Source organism: Carettochelys insculpta, chromosome 15 (genome assembly GCF_033958435.1).
Source record: "Carettochelys insculpta isolate YL-2023 chromosome 15, ASM3395843v1, whole genome shotgun sequence".
Classification (NCBI taxonomy): domain Eukaryota; kingdom Metazoa; phylum Chordata; order Testudines; family Carettochelyidae; genus Carettochelys; species Carettochelys insculpta.
In genome coordinates this window covers 30,803,453-30,828,002 of record NC_134151.1, presented here as the reverse complement: position 1 = coordinate 30,828,002, position 24,550 = coordinate 30,803,453, and the positions used below count along the sequence as shown (strand labels likewise).

Here is a 24,550-nt window from a genome sequence, read left to right as displayed (position 1 = left end):
GTATAGAATTTTGTCACAGAGGTCATGGATTCTATGACTTTAAGAACTGGGTGAAGTTTTCCCTTCAGCTTTAGCTCCAAAGCAGAGAGGTGAGTCTGAGCCCCTCTGAAATCCCTCTGTCCACAGCCTCCTTTTCCCCATCCCCATTAGTTTTAGTGGCAGTCACAGACAGGTTGCAGGCTCCCTTGCGTTTCTGTTTTATCACCTGTGACTTGTCCATGACTTTTACAAAAAATATCCATGACAAAATCTTAATCTGTACTATTCAGATTCTTTACCTGCAGTAGCTACCATTCTGGTGGTGATGAATTACTCCTTTTCCTCTTTGTACAGCCAGCAGACAGGTCAGCCATTGCAAAAAAATATGGGCTTCTGTTGATTCTGAAGCAGCTTGGGTGCTTTAGCCTCTTCTCTGTGTTGACTGACACAGGGAGCTGAAGCTCTGTTGTTACGTGGGGTGTCAGCATGCTGGTTTCCCCGAAGTAATGAACAGTGGAGGAGTTTGGAATGCCTGTTTTTTATGGTAGGATTTATGTGCATAGATTGCTTCAGGTCTGTGAGTACCTCCCTGTCAAAGGGACCAAGTGAGTTGCTACTTCAGGGGCCCATACACCTCTTTCCAGGTAACAGAGAGGTAGCTGTGTTAGTCTGTACTCCAACAGAACAAAGCAGCAGAAATGTAGCACTTTAAAGACTAACAAAATGATTTATTCGGTGATGAGCTTTCATGGGACAGACCCACTTCTTTCAGATCCTGTTTCCAGGGTCAGATAGGAGAAAAGGAGGAAAGGAAGGGATGTCAGCCAGCTGATGGATTAGTTCATTCTATCCCTGTGGACTTACGTGCAGCAAGGTAAAAGATCAACATTCCTATCAGTTAAACACTGTACAGACAATGGCTGCATCTTTTAAAACTACTGGTACAATATATTTTGAAGTAAGTCAGTAGGTCATGGTTAGATCTTTTTTAATTGCTCTTGAATAACAGAACTCACAATTCAGATATTGGAGAATCCAGTGTCAAAATCCCTAAAGAGGTAGGTCCTTTTAAACTGTAGACATACGAGCATATTCTGCATTCATGTGAAAACAGGTATTTGAGATACAAAATTAGTTGCTATGACTGTCCCTCCCATGAAGTGTTTCCATGATTTTATTGCGCAGTGTTCTACTCAGTAAATTGCGGAATTTACCCCACACAGTAGGATTTAGCAAACAAATCAGAAATTAGAATTGGGTGAATAATTCATACAGATTAATTCATATTATGAATGTCACCTCTTTTTGGGAATTAACTATGAATAGACCATGATTTTCTGGCATTTGTATGTTGATGAAAATTGTTCCCCAAATAATTTCAGCTAACAAATCTTGGGACATAGTTTGTTCGCAAGAAGTATTTGATACTCTGAATTCAGAGCACTTGATTAGATGTTTGTGTTTCTGATCTGTGATTGGATGAGTGTAACTCCTAGAACAGAGTTTTTATTTTAAATAATTTTGACTAAGATTCAAGATTTGCTCTCTCTGAATTTTCTGCAGTATTTGCTAAAAAGTCCCTCTTTTGGTCAACATTTCTGCCAATTAATTTGCTCACTAGAAGTCAATTGAAGCAATTTAATTTACAAACTCAAACAAATATTTGTAAGAAACCTCTCGAGCTTTTAAACTTGCTTCATTTTTAGTTCTCACGCAAACTCTTCACATGTGATAACTCCACCTAGATATTAGTACTCATCAGACTACACGTATTTTTTTTTCAATATGCACTTTTAAAATAGATGGAGATTTTAATTGTGTATCTCCCTTTCCCCTCTGCTCAATGATCATGTATTAGATTTGCATCAAACGTTCAGAATTCCTTATTTTTGGTAATCAGCTGTTTTAGAGCACTGACTATATGAGCAACAATAGCAAACTGTCACTCATTACCATAGCTTTCCATGCTACTCTCTACAACTCAGCAGTGAGTGACACTTTCTCTTTTTCGAGTTTTCACAAATCCTTACCTTACCTCCGCTTCACCAGACTTTTTTTTTTCCCCCCCTTGGAACTGGAAACTAATATAATCTCTCTGGCTATACTCACCTGCAGGAATTCCGTATACTGCAATAGCCACAGCAGGCAGCAAGCGTGGGGTACAGTTATACTGCAAGCGACCGCTGAGAGCAGCCATACTAGGAAGAGACTGGCCAGCTGGGGCCGGGACTCTTCATAATGCTCCACCCCCCACCTAAAACCTAGCAGTGCAGCACTCTTCCTCCCCAAGGGGCCATGGGCTGGGCCAGGCAACAAAACCTCATCCTGTTCCCTCTGCCTCTCCTACCCCCTGAGGAGCTGTGGGCCCGGCAGCACAGCCCCAGCTCCCTGCTCCCCTGGAGGGTTCACAGGCCAAGGCCAGACAGCAAAGCCCTGCCTTCCCAGAAGGAGCTGGAGGCCAGGGCTGGGCAGTGCAGCTCCAGCCCCTTAGGAGGAGCCAACAGCCAGGCAGCATGGTCCCAGTCTCCCCATGTAGCTCCCATCCCCGGAGCAGCACAAGCCTCACTGCTGTGGGTGGCCCTGGTGAGCCCCCCAAAACCTCCCAGCCCTGACTCTTGCAACCCCCACTCTCTGCCCTGAACCCCCACAAGGGACCTGATCAATGCTGGGTAAATCCTCTAATTCGGAATAAATCAATGATACAATCTATTTATCCTGCTTAACGGGACTTGATTTATATGAGCTGATTTGTTGTGATGGCTGTTTATCATATTAATCATAATCTTATTGTCATTTGCCTTGTATCTTCTTCCTACCGCTCACCCTCCCGGATCAGTTTATCACTTTATTCATAGTCAGAATGTAAGCTCTCTGGCAGGCATTGTGTTTGTGTTACGTTTGTAAAGGTGTCAAACTTCCTATTACTACCGTGAAATGGTTTAGTGGGTTAATTAGGCTGAAAAGCTTACATGTGCTCTTCATTGATTTATCTGCTCTGTATCTTTTTTAGTTCAGGAGCATTCCACAGATAAAATCTGAGCCTTTCTCTGTAAAGCTATTATTCATTAATAATACAATACAGCTTATTGGTATTTGTTCTTCCTCTTTACTAAGACGTGACCCAGATATAAGCAGCTGTTCATAGGGGAAAAAAAGTGGGGTGGTGATATTTGTATGCAGTGAGGCTACTTTCCTCTTTTCGTAACATTTCAGACGTGACAATGTACGGTTGTCTCTTGCCTAGGATATCTGGTGTCAGATCAAAGTAAGTGATGTTCACCTCATCTATTATTAAGCTGAATCCTTTAAATAAAGTTAAATATAGGTCTGCTGTGTCAAAGCCCACATTTTGCAGCCTGTAGTTCTGTCTGTGGTTAAGGGTGTGTCTCGACTCAGATACATTTGTGATGAAAAGGCAGAGAAAAGTTAGGCGGAAGAGAATTAACCAATTCAAAATGAACCCTGTGATGTATTATTTTGGCTCATGGGAATGGTAATTAATAATATTATGATTTATTGCTTGTATTGTGGTAGCAAGTAAAGGTGCCAGCCCTGTTGTGCTAGATCAGTGTTTCTCAACCAGGGGTATGAGTGCCCTTGGGGGTACACAGAGGTCTTTCGGGGGTACATCAACTCATCTAGATATTTGCTTAGTTTTACAACAGACTACATAAAAAAACACTAATAAAGTCAGTACAGTCTAAAAGTTCTTTCAGACAGTGACTTGTTTCTGCTGCTTCATATGCCTAACAAGGAAACATAAGTACAATATTTCTATTCCAATTCATTTATTTGATACTAAAATGGTAGAAAGTCAGCATGTTTTCAGCAGTCGTCTTCTGTGATATTTTTGCATGTTTTTGTAAGTAAGCAGTTTTTTAAGAGAGGTGCAACTTGGTGGTATGTAAAACGAATCTGACCCCTGAAAAGGGGACAGTAATTTGGAAAGGTTGAATGCGCTTGTTTCAGGACCTCAGATTACCTTAGGACCATGTTTCTCAACCGGTAGTATGTGTATACCTAAGGGGTATGCGAGAGAAGTCTGGGGGTACTGACAAAATTTTTTAAAAGGGATACTTTTGTTTAAAAAAGGTTGAGAAACACTGTGCTACATGATGTAGGAGAGTAGGGCTTTAGGGAATACTCCTTTAAAACACAATATTTTATGTGCCTTTAGCTTAGACTTATGTTTTACTGGTAGAGATGCGGAAAACTGAACTATTGGGAGTCGGCAGTCGATCCTGTACTCATCGATGTTGTGAGGAATAAAGGAAGAGAGTTTCTCCTGACAACCTCTCTCCATGAGGACGGCCAGGTAAGTTGATTGCAGATAAGTTGATTCTAGCTAAACAATTGCCATAGCTAGAATCGCATATCTGCAGTCTACTTACTTGCTGAGCGTAGACCAAGTTTCTTTTGACAAAGGGGCAAAAACTCCTAACTCAGGTATGTGTTGCAATGCTGAATACAACAGTGCCTAAAAGCCCCTAGAAATCTGGGCTTCTGTTTATATACCACGATATCTCGTGGCTAAGTTCCTGTTGAAGTACCAAAGTTCGGAAAGATGCTCTGACAGTTGTGTGGTTGAATTGTTGCATTGAATGGAAAAAGGTAAATACTTTCTCTGCAAAATGTTGAAAATTGTATTTTAAAAATATTCATTGAATTTCCTACTTTTTCGATTAAACAGAGATTTTCATGTTTGTGGTCAAAAATTTAAAAAAAAAATCCCTTTACTCCTCCTTTTCCTGGTGGAAAAAAGGAGAGGTTGAAGGGTGGAGAGAGCCAACATGATAATCAAAAGATTTTCAATTCTCAAGAAACAAAATTATCTTTTTTTCTTTATTGAAAAATTGGAAAATTTTGAATGCAACAGATTTTTTTCAGAGGTGTTCACTGTGGGGGGGAAAAGACCCCTTTTTGACCAAAAAGAGAAATAAAAGACCAAACATTGCAAACATTTTAACTATTGCTAGTTGGAGGTGCACTTGCCTTGGTTTTGTACTCCCAGAGCATGTCTGTGAAGCAGCTGGGAGATGGAATTGTGACATGTGTCAACCCTCAGGTAGAGGACCCCTGAAACCGTTTACTTGACAGGGGAAAGGAAGGAGTTGGTAGGAGACTCGGGTATGTGAAAGGGAGCCTTTTGTACAAGGGCTGGAGGCTCACTAAAAAGCTGAAATATTTAGTATTTTTAGGGGACCTGTGGATGCCGGATAATAAATCTTTTACTGAAAATGTGTTTGTTGCTGGTGTGTGATATCTTTTCAGTGTGAACAATCATCAGCTGTGTTACTGTGTAGAACTTTGACAGGGAGTCTGGAAGCCCACTTTGAGATATGAGTACAACTAAAGTTATGCTGCCCTACCCTGGGGTTGTGGATGTTTCTAACCTGGCTTACATAGGGACCTGCAGTTAATTTCCGCTGTTACATTCTTGATATATTCAGTAAGCCTGAGAATTAAAAGCAAGAAAGGCTTGGCCTGATCAAAACCTAATGGCACAAGACTAAATAGCCTCTTACTTTCCAAGAGAAGGTTCTTTCCCTGAATTATAATCTGAGTGAGAGAAGACTTCCTAAAAGTTTGAAATAGAACTAAAATGTAGGGAGCCTGTCCTCAGGCTTTTTCAGGAATGTCAATATATCTCATACCTTTCTGTTACTCATCCTTCCCACCCTTCACTCAGTCTGTCTTGTGCTGTAACTCTGATTGTTCTGCTATACGTATCGGGGGTCACAACAGGGCACTTCGGTGCTGCCAGCTGGTTTGTGTTCAATTGTGTGCACATGCTGTTTTGAGTGCTAATAAGTCTTTGCTGGAGTGAGGTAATTGTCTGTTGCTCCAGCAAGCCAGACTGACCAGACAAGTTGTATCATTGCTGTGTTGCTTAGGGAGGCAAATATTTCCACTAGTTGCGGAAGCAAGAAGAAAAGAACAAAGTATTGTATGTGGACAAATGCAATCACTAAAGCAACTCAAAGTGTTGTGCCATCTGTTTTGCAACCACGTGAAAACCAAGGAACTGTAAGGAAATAGCAGAAGATATGCTCAAAACTGGGCAAAAAATGAATAGCAATCTGGATAATACGAGAATCGACCAAAATGAACAGCAGTAAGCAGGCTGAGGCCAAGAATGTATGACCCCTGCAACTTCTGCCGGTGGTGTACTGTCCTGTCTGGTAGCACTGAGACCACTTACGTGGAGAGTAATGAGGTTACTCTATAGCCTTAGCTAATAGGCAGCTGGCTTTTGGCAGAGGTGGTAGTGGTTTGTGGATTTAGCTCCCAAGGTCCCAGATTCAAACCTGCCTGCCAACAATCTGTGGCTGTTGTCATTACAAATGTAAAAAGAAAAGCCACTGCCACTGTACAACACAGTTAGAAGAAACCACTATGCAACTTGACTTGTGTGGATTTCATTCCTTCTCTTCCCACCTCCCCCATACTTGTTAATTTTTCGCTTGACATACTTATTGAACTAAGCACAAGAGGAGAGAAAACAGCTGGCTTTTAATGATTTGAAATGGTACAATACAGCAGAAGCCACAACTGTCCTCCTCGCCTTATGGGTGAAAAGAACTACCAGAGTCCAGCAGCTCTGACAAGTGGTCCCAGTAGGGTCATTTCTGAGGCTTCCTTCTCATGCCTTCCTTGAGGTACCATTGAAAAGCACCTATGTAATCCACAAGAGCTGCTGTGTATTTTTTAAAGCGGGTGGGGAGGGGAGAAGAACTGTAGATTGCATAAAAATGATAAAACCTGGAAAACTTTTAAAATAACCTTTTATCGTTTTGTGAAATTCTTACTTACCCAGAGTTTGGACGAGTCCCAGGAAACTCAAATTGGGTTTAAACAGACATGTTAATGTCAGAGTTAAAGTAAAATTAAAGTGACGGTTTTGATGCAGAGGTAGCGGAAGAAAGGCTGAGACAAGGGTACGCCAGAAGAGGAGACAGTTAGTGGCAGTGTTAAATACAACAGAGTGCCAGGAGAGAGAGAGAGAGAGAGAGAGAGAGAGAGGCAGGGCGAGATCAGTGTAATGATGTTTTCCTTGAAACAACCATGTTATAATAAAACTGCCAACACTTGAAGTTATTCTGAAGTGTGGCTGTTAAGCGTACAGGTTGCTTTTTGCCCAGCAGAGCTGCAGAAGAGAGAAAGAAAAGCCACTGGGTTTAGGACTCAAGAGCTCTAGAGTCAATTTCCCATCTCTGCCACAGGCTTCTTTTGTGTTTTTGGGCAAGGTACTCAGTTTCTCCGTGCTTCATTTCCAGGACTGTAAAATCAGAATATTGCTTTGTTATATCACAGGATATGCTACAATGAAGGTAATTAATGTGTAGGAGTTGCTCAGCTTCTACCGATATGGGTTACCTGGACAGAATTCTGTACCTGGTGAAAGAAAGTTGGAGGGTGGTAAGAGATTGGTCATATCAGTCACATGACATGGGTCAGCATTATGAAAGCTTGTAGCATTGTCCCATGATAGGGATGGCTAACTACTAACTCCCATGCCAGCCATTACACCTTACTCTTTCTTAAAACAATAATTAAAAAGTCAAATATCAACTCAGACTAATAAACAGAAAGTAATGTAGCGAATTAATAAAATACAGTGGAGACTTTCTGGGTGGTGGGGAGGTTAGATAATCTGAAGCCTATGGACTGGTCTAGTCTAGTACGGTGTAAAATTTTTCATGCAGAACTTAGATTGAAAAATAGTCCCTCTTTCTAAAATGAAAACTTTCAGCAAATGCATTTTTTTAAATATTTTGATATTTCATTGAAACTGAATCTTGAAATTTCAGTTTTTGAATCTTCAGTTTTTGTTTTCACCTTTTCTTTCCCCCTTTTCCCTGTTTTCCTTTCTAACACTGAAGGCAACAGAATAAATGAGGCAGGGGGCTGAAGAGGCGTCACTTTGTTTCATTTTCCCTCTTTCCACTCTGTAAAGTTTGCAAAACTCATTTGGAAAAGTTATAAAATGGCACAGGGATGAATGAAACTCTGGGGCTGCAAATTACAGGAAGTTCTGTGAAGTTGCAGAGTGAGACAGAAGAATTGCCTGACGTGATCAAACTCCAAGTCCATCCAACTCACCATCCTGCCTCTGACAATGGCCAGTACCAGATGCTTCAGAGGAAGGTATAGGAACCTTATATTAAAAGACAATGGATAATTTGCCTCCCGCACCCGCTTTCAGCATTAGATTTCCGGATCTAGTGAGAGGTAGTTTAAGGCTTCACACACAAGTTTCAATATCTCTTCCAAACTTCTTGTTATAGTTAATTATGGTAACTCTGGATGTTCTTGATATCCCTGTAAATGTCCAGTACTATTTTGAATCTTCCTAAATTGTGGGTTTCAGCAACTTTGGTTGGCAGTGAGTCCCAAGCAAGCCATGTTTTTATTTAATGGAATGTCCCCTTGTTATATTATGAGGCAGGAAAAACATGTTCTGGACCTACCTCCTCTTGACCATTCATTACTGTATACACTTTATCATCTCCTGTCTTATTCTTCTCCCTTTAAAGTAAACAGTCCCAGTTTTTTTCAATATCTGTCCATATAGGAGTTTTTCCAAGGCCCTTGATCATTCTTGTTGCCCTTCTTTTAACCACTTTTAGTTTTGCAATATGCTTCTTGGCAGGAAGAGACCAGTACATCACACAGTGCTCCAGATAAAGCCACTTCATCCATTTATAAAAAGGCATTATAATAGTTTGTGTTATTTTCTGCCATATTCCTCATGCATCCTTTTTTGACCACCACTGCACATTGAACAGAAATCATCATAAGATGTCTACCTTGGTGCTTGGATCCCTCTTTTGAGTGGATAAAAGGAAATTTAGACCCTACAAAGATGTGTAGGCACTTTATATTTTCCTCTCCAAAGTGTATTAGTTTGCATTTTCTGTACTGACGTTAAAATTTGTTATGTTATCCATTCACTTTTATTTTACCAATCTGAAGATTCTCACATTTCTCTCTGATCCTGACTAATCTACATAACACTGTGCACAATGTTTGCAGCTGACAGGGATGGCATTTCTGTTTATCTTTTGTCATATTGTAACTTTTTGAAATGTTACAGAATAATAAAAGGAAAAATTAGAGAAAAAGTGAGAAAACCCCAACTTGGACATACAACATTTTATTCCATGCAGTGGTAGGAATAGCAAAAAGCAAGTGAAAGGGGTGAAAATAGAAATTTGAATTCTTGACAACTAAAAACTTTAAAAAATATTGAATGAAAATTTTTGACCAAGCAAAAACCTATTTTCAAACCTTGTGAAGTATAAACAACAGCGACATTTTTTGTGACATTGTTATTGCATTGTTTGAATAGCACTTTCTTTGATGCATGAGAGGAATATGCTGCAACTTATAGGACATTTTTAATAATTAGTCTGTTAACTGCAAGAGTTTTCTGATCACATGGCCACGTCTTACTCTCAGAAGAGTTCCTTCTAATAATGTCCTGTTTGGCAAAATGAGGTGGATCTAGCGATTTGAGCCCATGTTTGCTGCTTTTTATGTTTTTGCATTGTCAGTCACTGGGTGGGCTTGTGCTACTCATGTCAATGTACCAGCACTGTGAGCAATCTTTGGGATGCCCTCAAGAAATGAGTGCTCTACTTTCTTTTGTTCTACTTGCTGTTCCTCCTGGAGACGGGATCTTCAGGGCCTGCCTGAGCCGCATTGTAAGCCCAAGGTTAGTGGGATGTGAGTTACCAAACCCTGGGTTTGTTAAACTAGAGTTTGAATATCTGCACTCATTTATACACCTGGGATAGGAGTTATTAAATCGTAGGTCCCAACTTGTGGCTCTAGCATCTACAGAGCTTTATGCAGCCTTGTGTTCAGCCAACCACACCCAAACTTTCTAGGACCCTCCTAAATTTTGTTCAAAATGCAATTTGGGAAGTCTTAAATGTTCAGAGAACAAAGCTGGTCTATGTGATTTTTCACAGACTCTCAGAGCATGAGTCCAGTGAGGTTGCAAAGCAATAGGTCTTGAACTTGGATCTTGTCGTGAACTCAGAATCAGGCTAACTGTCGTTGTAGGATCAGAACCTGGAGTGAGCATGATCTGTGTGCAGAAAAAAGGGAGCAGTTTGAGTTAGAACCCTGAGGTTATGGTGCAGTGTAGACATATCCTTAGAGATTATCATGTATGTCTTTGGGGGTGGGGTAGCTATTATCTTTGCAAGAGACCATACGCTTTCTGTTCGAAGGCAGCTGTTCTCCTGTTTGCAATGTTTGACATTCTTGTCATAGTAGTTCTTTTGTTAGTTTCTCGGCTTAGAGATCTTTTGTAAATATATCAGAAATAATTGTCTTTGACTTAAGAAGTTTGTTAGATAATAGCACTAAATCTTTTCTCCTTCTGCCCCCAAGTCTCTGAACTAATAAAGCTCTGTATAATTATATAGTAATTGAGTGAGTTGTTTGGACTATTCTAAGTATCACAGCCTCAGGACTGAAATATAGAAGTCACTATTATGAGGAACTTACCAAAGATCTAGTGGGGCAATAATTAGTCCAATCCAAATAATTTATAACCCAATTACGAGTTTATGATGACCGACCAATGTAGTACTTTGATTATGCTGCTGTAGTAACATACAATACACAATTTGACTTCTGTTACCGTCTATAAATATTGTTAGCTTCAGTGGCTTGACATGCCATTCTTGCCGTTCGCTGTTATCCATGCTTTATTATTTTCAGGGTTCTCATCCTTCATGGGCTCTACCTTGTCCCATTTGACCAAAGTTCCCTCTGATCTCCAGAGGGGATGGAGAAGATCAGGAAAGGAGCAGTTGGTGATGACATGCAGAATCTGAGATGGGAAAAAAAAATGAAAAGGTCATCTTGTCCATCTTCTTATGCAGGGATATTCAGTACAGAATATTGATTTCTTTTACTCTAATTTTAAATAACTCTAATGATGTGGCTTTCTTTTATTTCTGTGTGACATAAGCTTATGAACTGAAGGGTTTTATCCTGTTCACCATAATGGAAGCTTCAGTTCTCTCTTATACCCTTCTGTTCTTCAATGGGAGGTAGACTAGGAAGTTTGGCACATCTTAGTGTTCTAAAATTACTAGTTGTCTGTACATAGCCAAGTAAATAGGATTGGGTTTTCTGGGCCCTATCATTTGTACCATATACAAATAATTATTAATATTAGCACATTGATTTTTAAGGTCAGAATGAACCATTGTTCATTATGCTAAACTGCATAAAACAGTCCATAGAATTTCAACCTACTGTTCCTACTTCAATTTTCCTTCTCTGCGTTACAACATTATCCCAGTTATCCATTCTTGTCAACTGTTCTTATCTTCTCCTTCTTGTTCTCCAGAAACCTGGCAAACAGGGAGTTCCCCCGACTGACTACACGTTAAGTCTTTTATTTAATCTTTCCTAATAAGTCAATTTTTCCAGGGCTTAATTATTTTACCGAGTCTTCTCAATCTTGATTTTTGTTGACATCTTTCTTTTTGTGGAGCGGGAGTGGGGGATGGGCTCCAGAATTGCCATCAATATGAAATTTAAAGCTCATCTGTAATTTGGTGTCTTTTTCTGCATTACTACTTTCCAAGTATTGCCGTTCCTGTTAGAATAGGCATACGGCAGGCCCACTGATGGGGGTAGTTGTTCCAGGGCCAGGTGTTTTAAAGAAGCCTGAACTATAGGCCCCTTTGAAATGCTGTGGCAGTGCTGCAGTCTGAGTTTTGCCCTTGGCAAGCTGCAGTTGTATTCTTGTACTGTGAAGAGGTTGGGAACCACTGCGCTAAGCAAACATACACTGAAGAAAAATTTTGTTGTAACAGAACAACATCCTTGCTCCTGAGAGTCCAAATGGAACAGGTTTGCACCTGGAAAGCATTAGTGTTACAGGTGGTAAGCAAGTTCATTCATTTCTTTTTATTGCTTGGGATGGAATTCATCTTCGCCTTGGTTTAAGTCACTACAGAAACTTTCATTCCAAGTGCAGTCTTACATTTGAACTGGCTTCAGTTAATTCTTTTGGCTCTTGCTGCTAGCAGATTCGTGGACTTTATATATTCACGCTTTTCTTCTTGGAAAAAACATGTTGCAGAGAACTACAATTATTATGCCCAGCTGGCAAGAACAGTAATCAAGCTCAAGTGCCTCTAGTGCATTGAATCTATCATCCATATCATTTTCATGCTCAACAGCTAGTGAATAACTTTATTTCTTTCCCGTTTGGAACCTGAGGGTCACAAACCTATAAATTTGCCCCAATTTTCCATTTCTGGTATCATTTATGGATGAAGTGACTTCTGTCTTTTGTTCAAAAGCTATAGAGATGTAGAACACCTTTACCTTGACTCTGCAGAGACGCAGCTCCTCCTGTTGGACGCTGGAGGCACTGGAAAAAGAGTAGGCAGAACTGCCACCAACAGAAGTTGTGCTCTGAATCCCTTAATAGTACTGGGGAAAGATTATGCTAGATTTGATTCAAAGCACAGTAGCTAATGTGGAGCCTCTAGTGGAATCTCAGTAACTGTAATTTGCTCAGAAATTCTCTTAGCAGTGCCATTTCTTTTAGGAGAAAAGTTATCTGAATCAACTTGGGTAAGGGTGCCTAGTATTAACAACTGGAGACTGGTAGTCAGGACTTCTGAGTTGTAGTTCACAGTGGCAGACATGAGTTGCTATGGGACTTTACTCCTGTGTCTATTTTTCATATCTGAAATGGGGATAATACTTAACATGCTTTACCATTGTGTTATTCCCGCCCCCCCCCGCCGCCCAATAGCTTCGGGTTTTTGCAATGAAAATTGCAACATAAATGCAAAATAGTGGGTCAGATTTTCATCTGATATAAACTCATGTGGCTCCATTGACTGACTCTCGGCTGCTGCCCCGATAGGAGCAGGAAACAAGTCAAGCTCTGCCCTTGACAGGAGCGGTTTCCCTGCTCCTGTTGGGCGGCACTCGCATTAGCGTGAGCCACACACCAATCTCGAGGGTTTACTGTACGATATGTGCCAATGTTCTTGAAACGTTTTATGCAACTCTTCAGAACTTCTGTTCAGTTAAAAGAAAAATAGATTTACCATGCCATGCAATTCTGACTCAGTCACAGAGGCTATGTCTATACGAGAGGCTTTTTCAGCAAAACTAGGCTTTTGTCGGGGAAAACTGCAGAACATCTACCTGCAAAATGCGCTTTTTTGACAGCTTGTCAGCAAAATTTAGCACATCCATCAGCAGTGTTATACGTCTCCCGGTTCAGGTATAATGCCTCTCTCAGTGTTCTGTTGACAAAACAGCTGTGTAAATGCTCTGCGGCCCTTTTGTTAACAGACAGGGCTTCTGGTTCCCCGGGCAGCCCTATATGCAGAGCTTCCGGTCAGCCATTCTGTTGAGAGAGGGCCAGGCAGTCTGGCTACTCTTTGTCAATAGAGTGGATTGCTCTTTCAATCTGCTTTTATGTGTAGATGCACTCTGTCAACATAAGTTTTGCTGGAAAATCCCTTCCGACAGTGCCTCCTATCGATAGAAGCTTCTTGTGTTATTCTGTATCATCATAAAACAAAAAAGCAGTATTGTAGCACTTTATAGTCCAAACAAAATGATTTATTAGGTGACTATCTTTCATGGGACAGACCCACGTCTTCAGATACGGAAATTCTGATTAAAAGTAAACTGGCGGGATGGGAATTTAACAGAATCCATCTTTGCTCCTCCCAGCTCCCTCTATCCTATGTAGCAGATCCGTCAGTTTTCATTTCATTTTTTCTGTCTTTCTGTTAAATTGTCATTGTGCCAGTTTACTTTTATCACAATTTCCAGATCTGAAGAAGTGGGTCCGTCCCATGAAAGCTCGTCACCTAATAAATCATTTTGTTAGCTGTAGAGTACTACAGGACTGTTTGGTTTTGTGGTTTTAATTCTGACCCAGTAATTCAGGACATCCTCTTAAAGATGCAAACTCATTCTGTCAGAAGAAGCTTTTTACAATGTTTACAGGAGGAAAGAAGCTGAACAGGATTAAAAACATAAGCTAGTCCATTTCACCCCTTGTGTATGTTTCTAATTTAAACTAGGGAGACACTAAAATGGTTTATGTAGCACCTGTGATGAGACTTGTCCAGTGTTCCCTCTAAGCTGAGTGCTTGGTTGGCCACACAGGAGAGATTCAGAGTGCCCACAGCCATCCGCAGCGGGCAGGGTGTGTATCTATTGGTGGTGTCCATCTGTAGAAGTGTTGGGCCACATAACAAATTTTATTCTGTGCCAGGACGGAAAAGAATGAGAGGGAACCCTGCTTTTAGCCCCCGTAATTGTGAGTCAGGAGAGCAGGTTTTCAGTCCCAGCTCTGACTCTAAATCACAAAGTGAGTTTGAACAAGTCAGTACAGCTGTCTGTACTTCTGTGTTTTCCCACTTGTAAAATGAGGATAATGATGCTTATCCACTATCCCAAAGAGAGTCAGGATGATGGGGTGGTGAAGACATGAGGCATAAAATTTTGAGGGATCTGAATTCTGTTCCTGGGTCTGCTACACGTTTTTTGTGCGATTTGGGATACACCATTACTTTCCTCTGTGCCTCTGTTTCTCTTCAGCAAAAATGGGATCTTATTTCTCTGCCTCACATTGAGGTTGTGGAGCTAAATCCATAGATTGTGATAGATCTATGTCCTGTAGTGATCAGATGCTTAGAAAACCTGTAAATAAAGCTTGTAAAGTGCTTTGAGATCTTCTATTGTGAAGTATTAGATCAGTGTCAGGTTTTATTGTTCTATTTTAAGACACGTGTCTCTGCCCAGAATGCATTTGATTTATATATGCTTCACTAAGAGCTTGCCTAGCCTCGCTGTTGTGTAAATGTAACTGCTGACAGTGGTGCTGGCACCATTTTTGGGGTGGGGTGAGGAAGTGCACCCCCTCAGTTCTGTTGCAACTGGGTAGCCAACTCTCTCCGATCAGACTCCATTGCTGCAAATGGGTTCCAGTCCAAGACTGCTGGCAACCCCCACCCCTGGCTGGGACCAGAGCTGGAAGCAGACCTCTGGGTCCGCTGCGGGACCCCAGGGGCTGGGGTGGGGGATGGGGATAGGCTGAATGGAACTCATGGCAGGGTCTGTGGGATCTGCAGGGTGTGGGGGGGGCAAAGCTCAGGGGAGGACCTTGAGGACCCCACGCTGCTGCTCAGAGGCTGGGTCCTGGGGCTGATGGAGGCGGCAGCAGGGCCAGCCCCCAGGTATGTGGAAGCTGGGTACAAACCAAGGGGTGCTGCAGCATTCCTCTTCCCACACCACCACACCCCACGCCTGTGACTGCTGACAGATGGAACAGAGCCTGGGACCTCTGGTGCTTAGTGCAGGAGCCTCTACAGTCTGAGGTAAAAGCCAGTGGCCTCTCAGCTGAGGCTGCGGAGGAGACTCAGTCCTTCACTCTGTAAGCGACCTAAGTGCTACTACCCGGGCAGGGAACCTCACCCAGTGACCCTCACCCATCTTTTGAAATGCGCAGCAAATCTCTCTGAAATAAAACACGGAATGAAGACCTGTAGGATTCGTTGTATCCGTGATTTAATTCGGGGGCGATCAAAGCCAGGGCTGGGCCCCCTGAGAGGGATGTGGAATTTTGTAAGGGGGCACGGCACAATTGGCTGCTGGGTCTCATGCTTGTCCATCTCGTTAAAAATGTTGAAATCTCCTACTATTTTTGTGTCTGTGTATTCACATGTTTTGTTACATTCTACAGACTTATTTTCTTACAAGTGCCGAAAGGCTTTTTATTTTTAATTTTTATTTTTTTAAATATGAACATAACTGAAATTTCCATCGGTTTAGATTGCATTAGACAGGCTGGGGGAGATGAAAAGTGGAGCCAGATGTAAAAATTCTGCTCACCACCATTTAATTGACCAGTATGGTTTAGAAGGTAACACAGTGGAGTCCTTTTAAGTATTTGTCACCTGTTCATTATCACACTGGCACACGTAACTGAAATTTAAGACAATTTTTGGGCATTTATTAGTGTACAGCTCACGTATACTCAGATGGTGCCGGTTGTCTTTTTGCTAGAAAGTAAATATTTCACAAGAATAGAGGTTTGTATCTTTACACCACAGAATTGTTATCTCCAGGAGCTTCCTTACAACTGATTTCTTGGGCTACTGTTTTATTAACTGACTAATCCAAGATTTGCGGTTATGTCTTAAAATATGGATTTGTAGGTAGTGCACATTCACTCCCAATCTTCCTTTCCTTAGCTATTGGGAGATGAATTCATCCCTATGCAGAAGAAGCAATTCGGTAAGCCCATGCTAATGAGGGAAAAAGTGATCATTCATTAAACTTGAAGCTACCAAATGGATCTGAAGACTGGAGTATAAGCAGCAGGAGTTAGTGCGTTTACTTCAGCACACCCTAAGAATTGTGTTGTCAACGTGAAGGAGTAGACAATTAAGTTGCTCCCTGAGCACAGAGCTACAGAAGACATTTAATTAGCTATAGGAGCTAAAGCTGTAAAACTTGAAGTAGTGCCTTGTAAATATGAAAGGAGGCGGTGGTGTTTGGAGAGGGCACTAGAAGAGAGGCAGTGCTTGAACTGAGCTCTGCAGCACTGTTGGAAACCCTGACACAGGGCTCAGGTGGTGGCAAAGCAGGAGGTTCCAGCAATGTGCAAGGGTCACAGAGAACCAATGGAATTTCTCTTGCAGGGAAAGCAAAGAGGCAGTGATAGAAATGGTTGGTGTGAATGTCGCTTGGCACACGATGGGCCTGTTGGGGACAGCAGCTGTACTAAATGAGGCTGAGTGGCCACAGATGGAAACTTATTTCCTGGTTCTCCATTCCGTTCTAAATCCATTGGGCCCAGCTGCCACCTTTCTTTTTGCTTTCCCATCATTCAGTGCAAGAAACCCAGAGTCCATGGTTTTCCTTGATCCCACCTGTGATGCTTGGGACTTGCGCCCTTGCCTCTAGCAGTGGTGCAAGCCAGTGTTGGTGCTGCAACCATGCTGGGGGTGCCATGGCTGGGGAGCCAGTGCTGGCTCCCTGCTGTGGAGTTGAGGGACTGTGGGCCTGATCAAGGCAGGCTGGGGCTGGATTCAGCCCAGGAGCTCAACTTGCTAAGGGGCATGAAACAGATCTGCACACTGCTGAGTAGGGCTCCCTGCAGGCGCCGCCCCCCCGCCCCCCGTCGTTCCCATTGGCTGCGAATCGTGGGGGGAAGGCACCTGCAGGGAGCACTTAGCCACGCAGAAACACCTCCCCAAGAGTTGTGTCTGGTAGGTGCTCCCATCCCCTGACTCCTGACTCCTCCTGCCCAGACCCTGCACCCCCAGCACACTCCTGCAATCACTCCCTTCCAGATCCCTTACCTCCTCCCACTCCTGCACCCTACCTCCCTTTCAGACTGCGCACGCCCTCCCCGGCAGCGCTCTCTGGCACACAGATTTGTTTTTGGCTCAATAAAAATCTGCTGGCACTGGGGCCTCAGAAGAGTTATCCTGGTCCTGGGTAACCTCTGAGCTTTGGCATCTCCCCAAATCTTCATGGGGCTGGAGCTTGAGGGGAGTACCTGTTTTTTTCCTGCTTTAGACTTTTAAATTATTTCCACAGGTAAGGCAGGGGAACCAGAGTAAAGAGGAGGCATTGTTCACAGATGACTAAGGACTATGGAACAGTCCTTGGCATTGATGAAAAATAAAAATCTAGAATGGAATACAAAGGATGCCGCTCTTTGCATCTGCTTCTGAAATTGCAGTTCCCTGGAAGGAGCCCCCCTTTCTATACTCCAAAAATTGATAATGTAATTGTAAATTGGCCCAATGATGCTTTACTTTCTGCTGGGTAAATCCAGATGATCTCCAGGGACTCGTTGAATTACCTCTGGGCTAACCTCTGTGGAACAGGAAGCAGAATTTGGTCAAAAGAATATGATATTTCAGAATTTGCCATTTAGAAATACTCTGAAGAAACTTATTGTAACTTCAGAATGATACTAGCACATTTATCCGTCATTGTTTGTGTCCTTAGCTGGCTACTTGACAAAGATGAACAACCAGCAATGTCCCCATATGAATCTGGGGTTGAGGGGCTTCACTCCTCCATTCCCTGCAGAACTTAAAGGTTTTCTGGGGGGTAGGATGCTAGGGGCTGGAGTAGTCCTGGCTGAGGGTGGGGAGGCACACCCCCAGCCAGCCTCTTCCAGCCTTCCTGGTGATTCTGTCTTTTTTGTAGGGTTTGATGAGAAGCAATCCCATTCTAGTCGCATCACATTTTCCTGGCACAACCAAACCCTGACCTTAATTTAAATTGTATGAGGAAGCTGTATGTCAAATAGGGCAGTCTTACCTCTTACTGTTTACAAAGAGCTCTAGAACAGACAGAAGGACAAACTTGCTCACATATATACAGGTTGAGCCTGGGGACATAACCTGTGTTATGCAAGAGAATTTGCTGGACCATGGGATGTCAATATTGTCTAATAGGATTATCAGCACTTCCACTGCTTGTTTGGCTCTTGGAAGACATTTACAGCTAAATAGCAGCACAGAACACTGAGGCTCCATCTACACTACATTCCTCTTTCGGAGGAGCAATACAAATGAGGGAGAACGAAAATGCAAATGTTAAGTGTTGATTTACAAATCCTGTGCTTCATTTGCATAATCTCATGAGATTGCATTTCAGGAAGAGACTTTTCCGAAAGCAAAAACAGCCATGTAGATGGGGTTTCTTTGGGGGAAAAGCCTTGTTTTCGAAAGAAGCCTTCTTCCTGTTTTGCTTCAGGAAGAAGGGTTCTTTTAAAAAATGGGTTTTTATTTTTGGAAGGAACCCTGGCTACACGACTGTTTTTGCTTTTGGAAAAGTCTCTTTTGGAAATGTGATTGCATGATGATATGCAATGAAGCGTGAAATTTGTAAATCAGCACTTCATTTGCATTCCTCTCTAAAAGGGGAATGTAGTGTAGCCAGAGCCTGAGATCCAGGACTGGTGGCTGTAAACGGACTTTATGAGACCATGGGAAACTTGGTCACACCCATGATAAGTGGTTGTCCAGCTAAGGTTGTGCCGGATTATGGATGTTGCCAGATGAGAGAGTGCCGGACTAGAGAGGTTGAACCTCTAATAGATTAGTGATTACTAAACTTTGAGATCTTCAGACATCTATTTTCTTGGCACAAGCAGTATTATCAGTATTGCGGGACCTGACAGCAGCAAAGAAAAGAACTTGTAAATGGCATGTGTATGCTCATGTGAACTCCCCAGCTTCCCTTCATCTGGAGTTCTTTTGAATTGCACTTATTTGCTGGGTCATAAAACTGCCTGATGTTGAGCTTGTATCCACAGAAGTACTGTAGCAAGAACTATTCTTTTCTGGTTTCCTAGGTAGAAATAATAATAAAAATACCTGGCAGTTAGAGTGAGCTTTTTGATTTCAAAAAACTTGACAAACATTGGCTAATCAGTCCTCATGAGGTAAATGAGGCAGAGAGATTAAATTACTGATTCAGTAGTACAAGGCGGGTGGAATTTCCTGCCGCATAGGCCTCTGTTCTAGACAATTAAACCACACCTTTCTTGTAGATGGTTATTGGCATCTTTCCTCAGAGATCTGTGTGTGTAGCTAGCAATAGGCTGGAATGGTAAAGCTCAGGTCTGGAACAGAATTTGATTCCTTACTTTCCCTGTGTGTGGAGTATTGGGGCTTCAGATCTGAAGTTTCAGTTCATCTTGTTACATAGAGAGGTGTGGATTGTAAAATGTGGATTTGAATCACTCCATGTTTGCATTCAGGACTGGGTTCAGCTCTACATGTGACCTTCATTATCATTTAAATTGTGAACTTCTTTGAACTAAGATTATGCCTTCTTTTCTGTGTGGAGAGTATCTATTATATCTATATCTATATAGATCATAGAATCATAGAATGCTAGGACTGGAAGGTACCTTGAGGGGTCATCAAGGCTAGCTCCCTGCCCTCATGACAGGACCAAGTACAGTCTAGACCATCCCTGATAGACATTTATCTAACCTGTTCTTAAATATCTCTAGCAGTGGAGATTCTACAACCTCCCTAGGCAACTTATTCCAGTGTTTGATCACCCTGAGAGTTGGAAACTTTTTCCTAATGGGCAACCTAAACCTCCCTTGCTGAAGTTTAACCCCATTGCTTCTTGTTCTATCCTCAGAGGCCAACAAGAACAAGTTTTCTCCTTCCTCCTTATAATACCCTTTTAGATACGTGAAAACTGCTATCATGTTCCCCCTCAATCTTTTTTCCAAACTAAACAAGCCCAGTTCTTTCAGCCTTTCTTCATAGGTCATGTTCTCTAGTCCTTTGATCATTCTTGTTGCTCTTTTCTAGATATAAATAGCCCAGCCCCCTACCCAAAGCAGGATCAACCCTAACTAAATCATCCCAGCTGGGACTCTGTCAAACTGTGACTTTAAAACCTCTAGGGATGGAGATTCCACCACCTCTCTAGGGAACACATTCCAGTGCTTCACCACCCTCCTGAGGAGCCCGAGCGTGGCCATTCACTTAAGGGTCACCGGGTAATTTTGCGTACCTCCTAATGTTCAGCCTGTGCCTCCTGCTCTGTAACTTGATTATTTCCATATAAGTGGCAGCACATTTGCTGTACTTTACTATATCTGCATGTGCAATTTATTGCAGGTAAACACACAAATGGATAGTTAGATGGACATAAACATATTTGCTGCGTATGTTCACCGGTATGCCGTAATGTCCAGCCCTTCAAAGCAGCCATAAACCTGTCTTAGCTCACCAGAGCAGTGCAAAAGCAGGAGAGCACTAACCTGAGTTTTCTTCTCTTGACACAAAGCAGATGCAATGTACTGGTGAATCTGGCCCTGTACATAGAGTTATGATACAGTTCATCATGCTGACTTCAGTATCACAGCAGCATTTTTCCTAGCATCCTGAGGTGGCTTTGCCTATTAAATGCTCCATGAGTTATTAAGCTCTACCATCAATTGCTTTTTGTGTTGGAAAATTTAATTCATCTAGAAATACATGCAAACTTTTTATATTTGCCCACCTATATGTTAATTATAAATGGGAATTGCACATCTACAGCACTGGGTTTAAATATAACTTGCATATCATAGCCTGTGCTTCTGTTTGAGTATGAAAATTTTCTCTTCTTTCTTGATCAGTAGTTGTGAATATTTCATGCACAGGTTTGCAAATGTAGCTCTGGGCATATGTTATATATATTTTTGAAAAAGATAACAACAGAACATTAATTCTAAAGTTTCTTTGTATTCGTTCCTGTTTACTGGAACGAGATCAATTGCTTTCTAACCAGTTTAGTATTTGTTTTCTTGGTTGTCTTAGCTTGCTTGGCTGCTGAGCCTGCTTCACCTTCCTTGTGTCTGACGTGGAATTTAAATTAGATAAAAGGAATCAGGACAGGATTTCAGATTCAGTTTGCCCACTGTATAGGCAACCGAGTAGCATCCTAAACTGCTTCAATATAATTTTCTATCTATCTATCTATCTATCTATCTGTGTGTGAATATATATATAAATCAAATCAAATCTAGGACTGGAAGTTTTGCTTAATGTAAGTTAAGACATGGCAAATGAACCCGACATTTTTCCAAGAAAGGACTCAAAGAGCATGCTGCATTTACAGCCAGTGCTTTTTTTGTGCGGGTATTGAGTACCGGCACCTCGGCAGCCCCAGCGGCTGGATTGGCTGGGAGGAGGGGGGGAGCTGGCAGAGTACTGGCTCCTCGTTTTTTTAAACAAAAAAAGCACTGTTTATAGCTGCAGCAAAAGTAGTTTTTGTGCTCTTGCATTGTATTAAAATTTTATCACTAGGCCGTGGTGGAGCATTCAGAATTTACGTCACTTATTTACCTGCTAACAACATTCAGCACTTTGCCATCTTGTGTCTGAACAGAAAGGTCTGGCCAAACACCATACAGTCGTACATCTGCAATGGCAGGGCTGACAGCCATGGTGGCCCCGGATTGAGGTGGGCCTGGCTCTGCGCTCCCAGAAGGGGCAGGGCCAAGGGCAGTTGGCCCTTAGTACCACTTAGACTGCAGCACTGCTTCCCCTTCCCTCCCCCCTCCGGAGCCACACACAGGAGCAGTGCTGGCATGGTACTTCAAAGGGGTCCAAACCTCTGGCTGCTGCTGCTGCCAAAATAGCAGCAGCAATAGCCAGAATGCTGGGCCCTGGGGCAACTCCCTATTTGCCCCTCCCCCACATTGGCAGGCTTGATCTGGAATGACTTATGATGCTAAATTGGTCCTTTACTTAGCATGGGCATTTGTACAAAACTGGATCAATATGTGGCTGACAAATTACTTTGGTCATGTTCCCTGTTTCTTTGTAGTTGATTTCTAATTGAGAGTCCATTTCCCCATGCATATTTTAGTCCCAAACCTTGCTAATTGGATTCTAGCAATAATCCCTTTGGTCTGGTGTTTTACCTTTGTCCTTACTTGTCAAGTTGAGGCATTATTGCTACATTTTGCTCTAATAAAGAATTCATCTTGCTTACTCCCGACACTCTAACTGCTCTCTGGAGAGTGCTAAAGTGTGCTTAAGCATATTGTAACTGTTTACTCGCAATATCCGCTGTATGAATAGTAACTTTAAATGTTCCCTCTCTGCCCTGTCATTCCTAGGCTGGCATGATTCGCACGGACAAGGACGAGTTCTTCATTGAGCCCCTGGAGAAGGGGAATCGGGAGGAAGTCGGAGGCAGGAGGCATGTGGTATATCGCAGAGGAGCTGTCGAGAAGTCACTTCCCACTGAGAACGCAGATATCCAGTATAAAGGCAAGGATGAGATGTACATGACAACTGGTGTCTAAAGCATAGCTGACAGGATGTGTCTAGTAAGCAGCCTCTGTGATCTGCTACCTCTGGCTGTTTGTCCTTGAGAGGGGAAGTACCTCTTCTGCCCTTCATGGGTAGAAGAGCGGCGGGGGGAAGGTTGGGCTGAATTGAACAAGTATGGCAGCAGCCAAAATGCTTCCTGGATGAGCAAATCTTTTCTCCTATTAATGTACAGATAGGAGTGGTAGTTCAGCCACCATGAAACTGCCCAGTGTGAACCACAGTTAAGCCCTATGCAGTAGTACTGGGGCATCATAGGTGGTGCAGCAGTACAACAGATCCTGCCTTTGCGGGGGCCGTTCATTTCACTCTAGGAGAAAAATATGTTGTGTCCTCCGACAAGGATGTGGAAGGAACTTCCACTGAATTGCTTATCCATGGATTGTGGGTGGAATCTGACTGTGTGTTTTGGAAAGACCTGTAGTAAAAACAACAATGAAGGGTCCTGTGGCACTTTGTAGACTAACAAAAAGTTTTGAGCACGAGCTTTCGTGAGTCTGTGCTCAAAGTGCCATAGGACCCTTCGTTGCTGTTACAGATCCAGACTAACTCGGCTACCCCTCCAATACTGTAGTAAAAAGAGTCTCAAAGCTTCCAAGAAATCTTCACTGTCTGACATGAGCTGTCTTGTATAGAAAAGAATTTGACATGTCGTCGTATCATCCCCGACAGCTAGGCCAACTGCTTTTGTCCAGTAGCTGAGTGAGCAACTGGTACAAACATTGTTAGTGGATGTTGCAGCTGCTAGTATCAATGCTGCTATTGACTGGATTGTTTGGGCGGTAAAGCAAAAAGCAGCCAACTCAGGGCCCAACTCTGCTGTATGGTTTAATAGGTTAATTTATTACCCATAATGTAAGAGCAACTTACTATTTCAGTGTCAGCGAGTGTTTTGCTGGTTAACTTTCAGTGGGGTTCCGAAACACCCAGAGCTTTCCTGTAACTGGGTTTGACTCAGGGCTGTGGTGCCTCCTGCTGGTCCCTTGGGAATTAGCTCTTCAGCCTCTGGAGTGCCCTCTTCTTGCCCGTCTCTTGCGTCGTCTTACCTGTTTGTTCTCCACCTTGTGTTAGGATCCGTGTCCCTTCCAGACCGTGGTGCCATTCACTAACTCTACTGCCCTGCCTCAGTGCCCCACACTCTGGGGTCCTCGTTTCCTAGGGAACTGTAAGCCCTTATACGTTCCTTGTCTCAGTGACCCATGCCGGTCACCATTAGCCCCTTGCCTCAGAGGCAAACTGCGGTCTGAAATGGCCACTCATCATTGGTAAGGGGTTTGTGAACCTGCCGCCTTCTCCTACCCTGGCTGCCTCCCTGCAGCCCCTTAGTACCCTCAGGCCTTGTCTCAGGCTCTGCAGCTGGGGAGCTTGCCTGGCCAGAGCTCTCTCCAGCTCTTCCTGACTTTCCCCCAGCCCTGCTGTGTGTTAGGAAGCCCGTGGTTTTTCCTCCTCACAACTAGAGCAAGAGTCCTCTCTCTTCTCCCTTCCAAGAGCCCTCATTTATACAGCCCTGCGCTGAGCCCTCATTGGCTGATACATGCCACAGCAGCTGGCCCCACAGCCTCAGCCCTTTCCCAGGACCAGGGCAGGGCAGACATCCATCACATGGACTCAGGCAGTTGGACAGAGGTGGCCTATGGCAATTGGCATGTACCCATGGCCCTGATCCTGGAGTCACTTGA

General features: G+C 42.8%; 1 protein-coding gene across 1 annotated transcript in view; it reads left to right on the top strand.

The window, feature by feature from the left end:
• The window catches only part of ADAMTS2 (ADAM metallopeptidase with thrombospondin type 1 motif 2), a 293,292-nt gene that overhangs the window by 80,504 nt on the left and 188,238 nt on the right, over window positions 1–24,550 (top strand). The window contains exon 3 of the mRNA XM_075009479.1: window positions 22,658–22,811. Within this exon, the coding sequence (XP_074865580.1) occupies window positions 22,658–22,811 (154 nt within the window). The remainder of the gene's footprint in view (window positions 1–22,657; window positions 22,812–24,550) is intronic.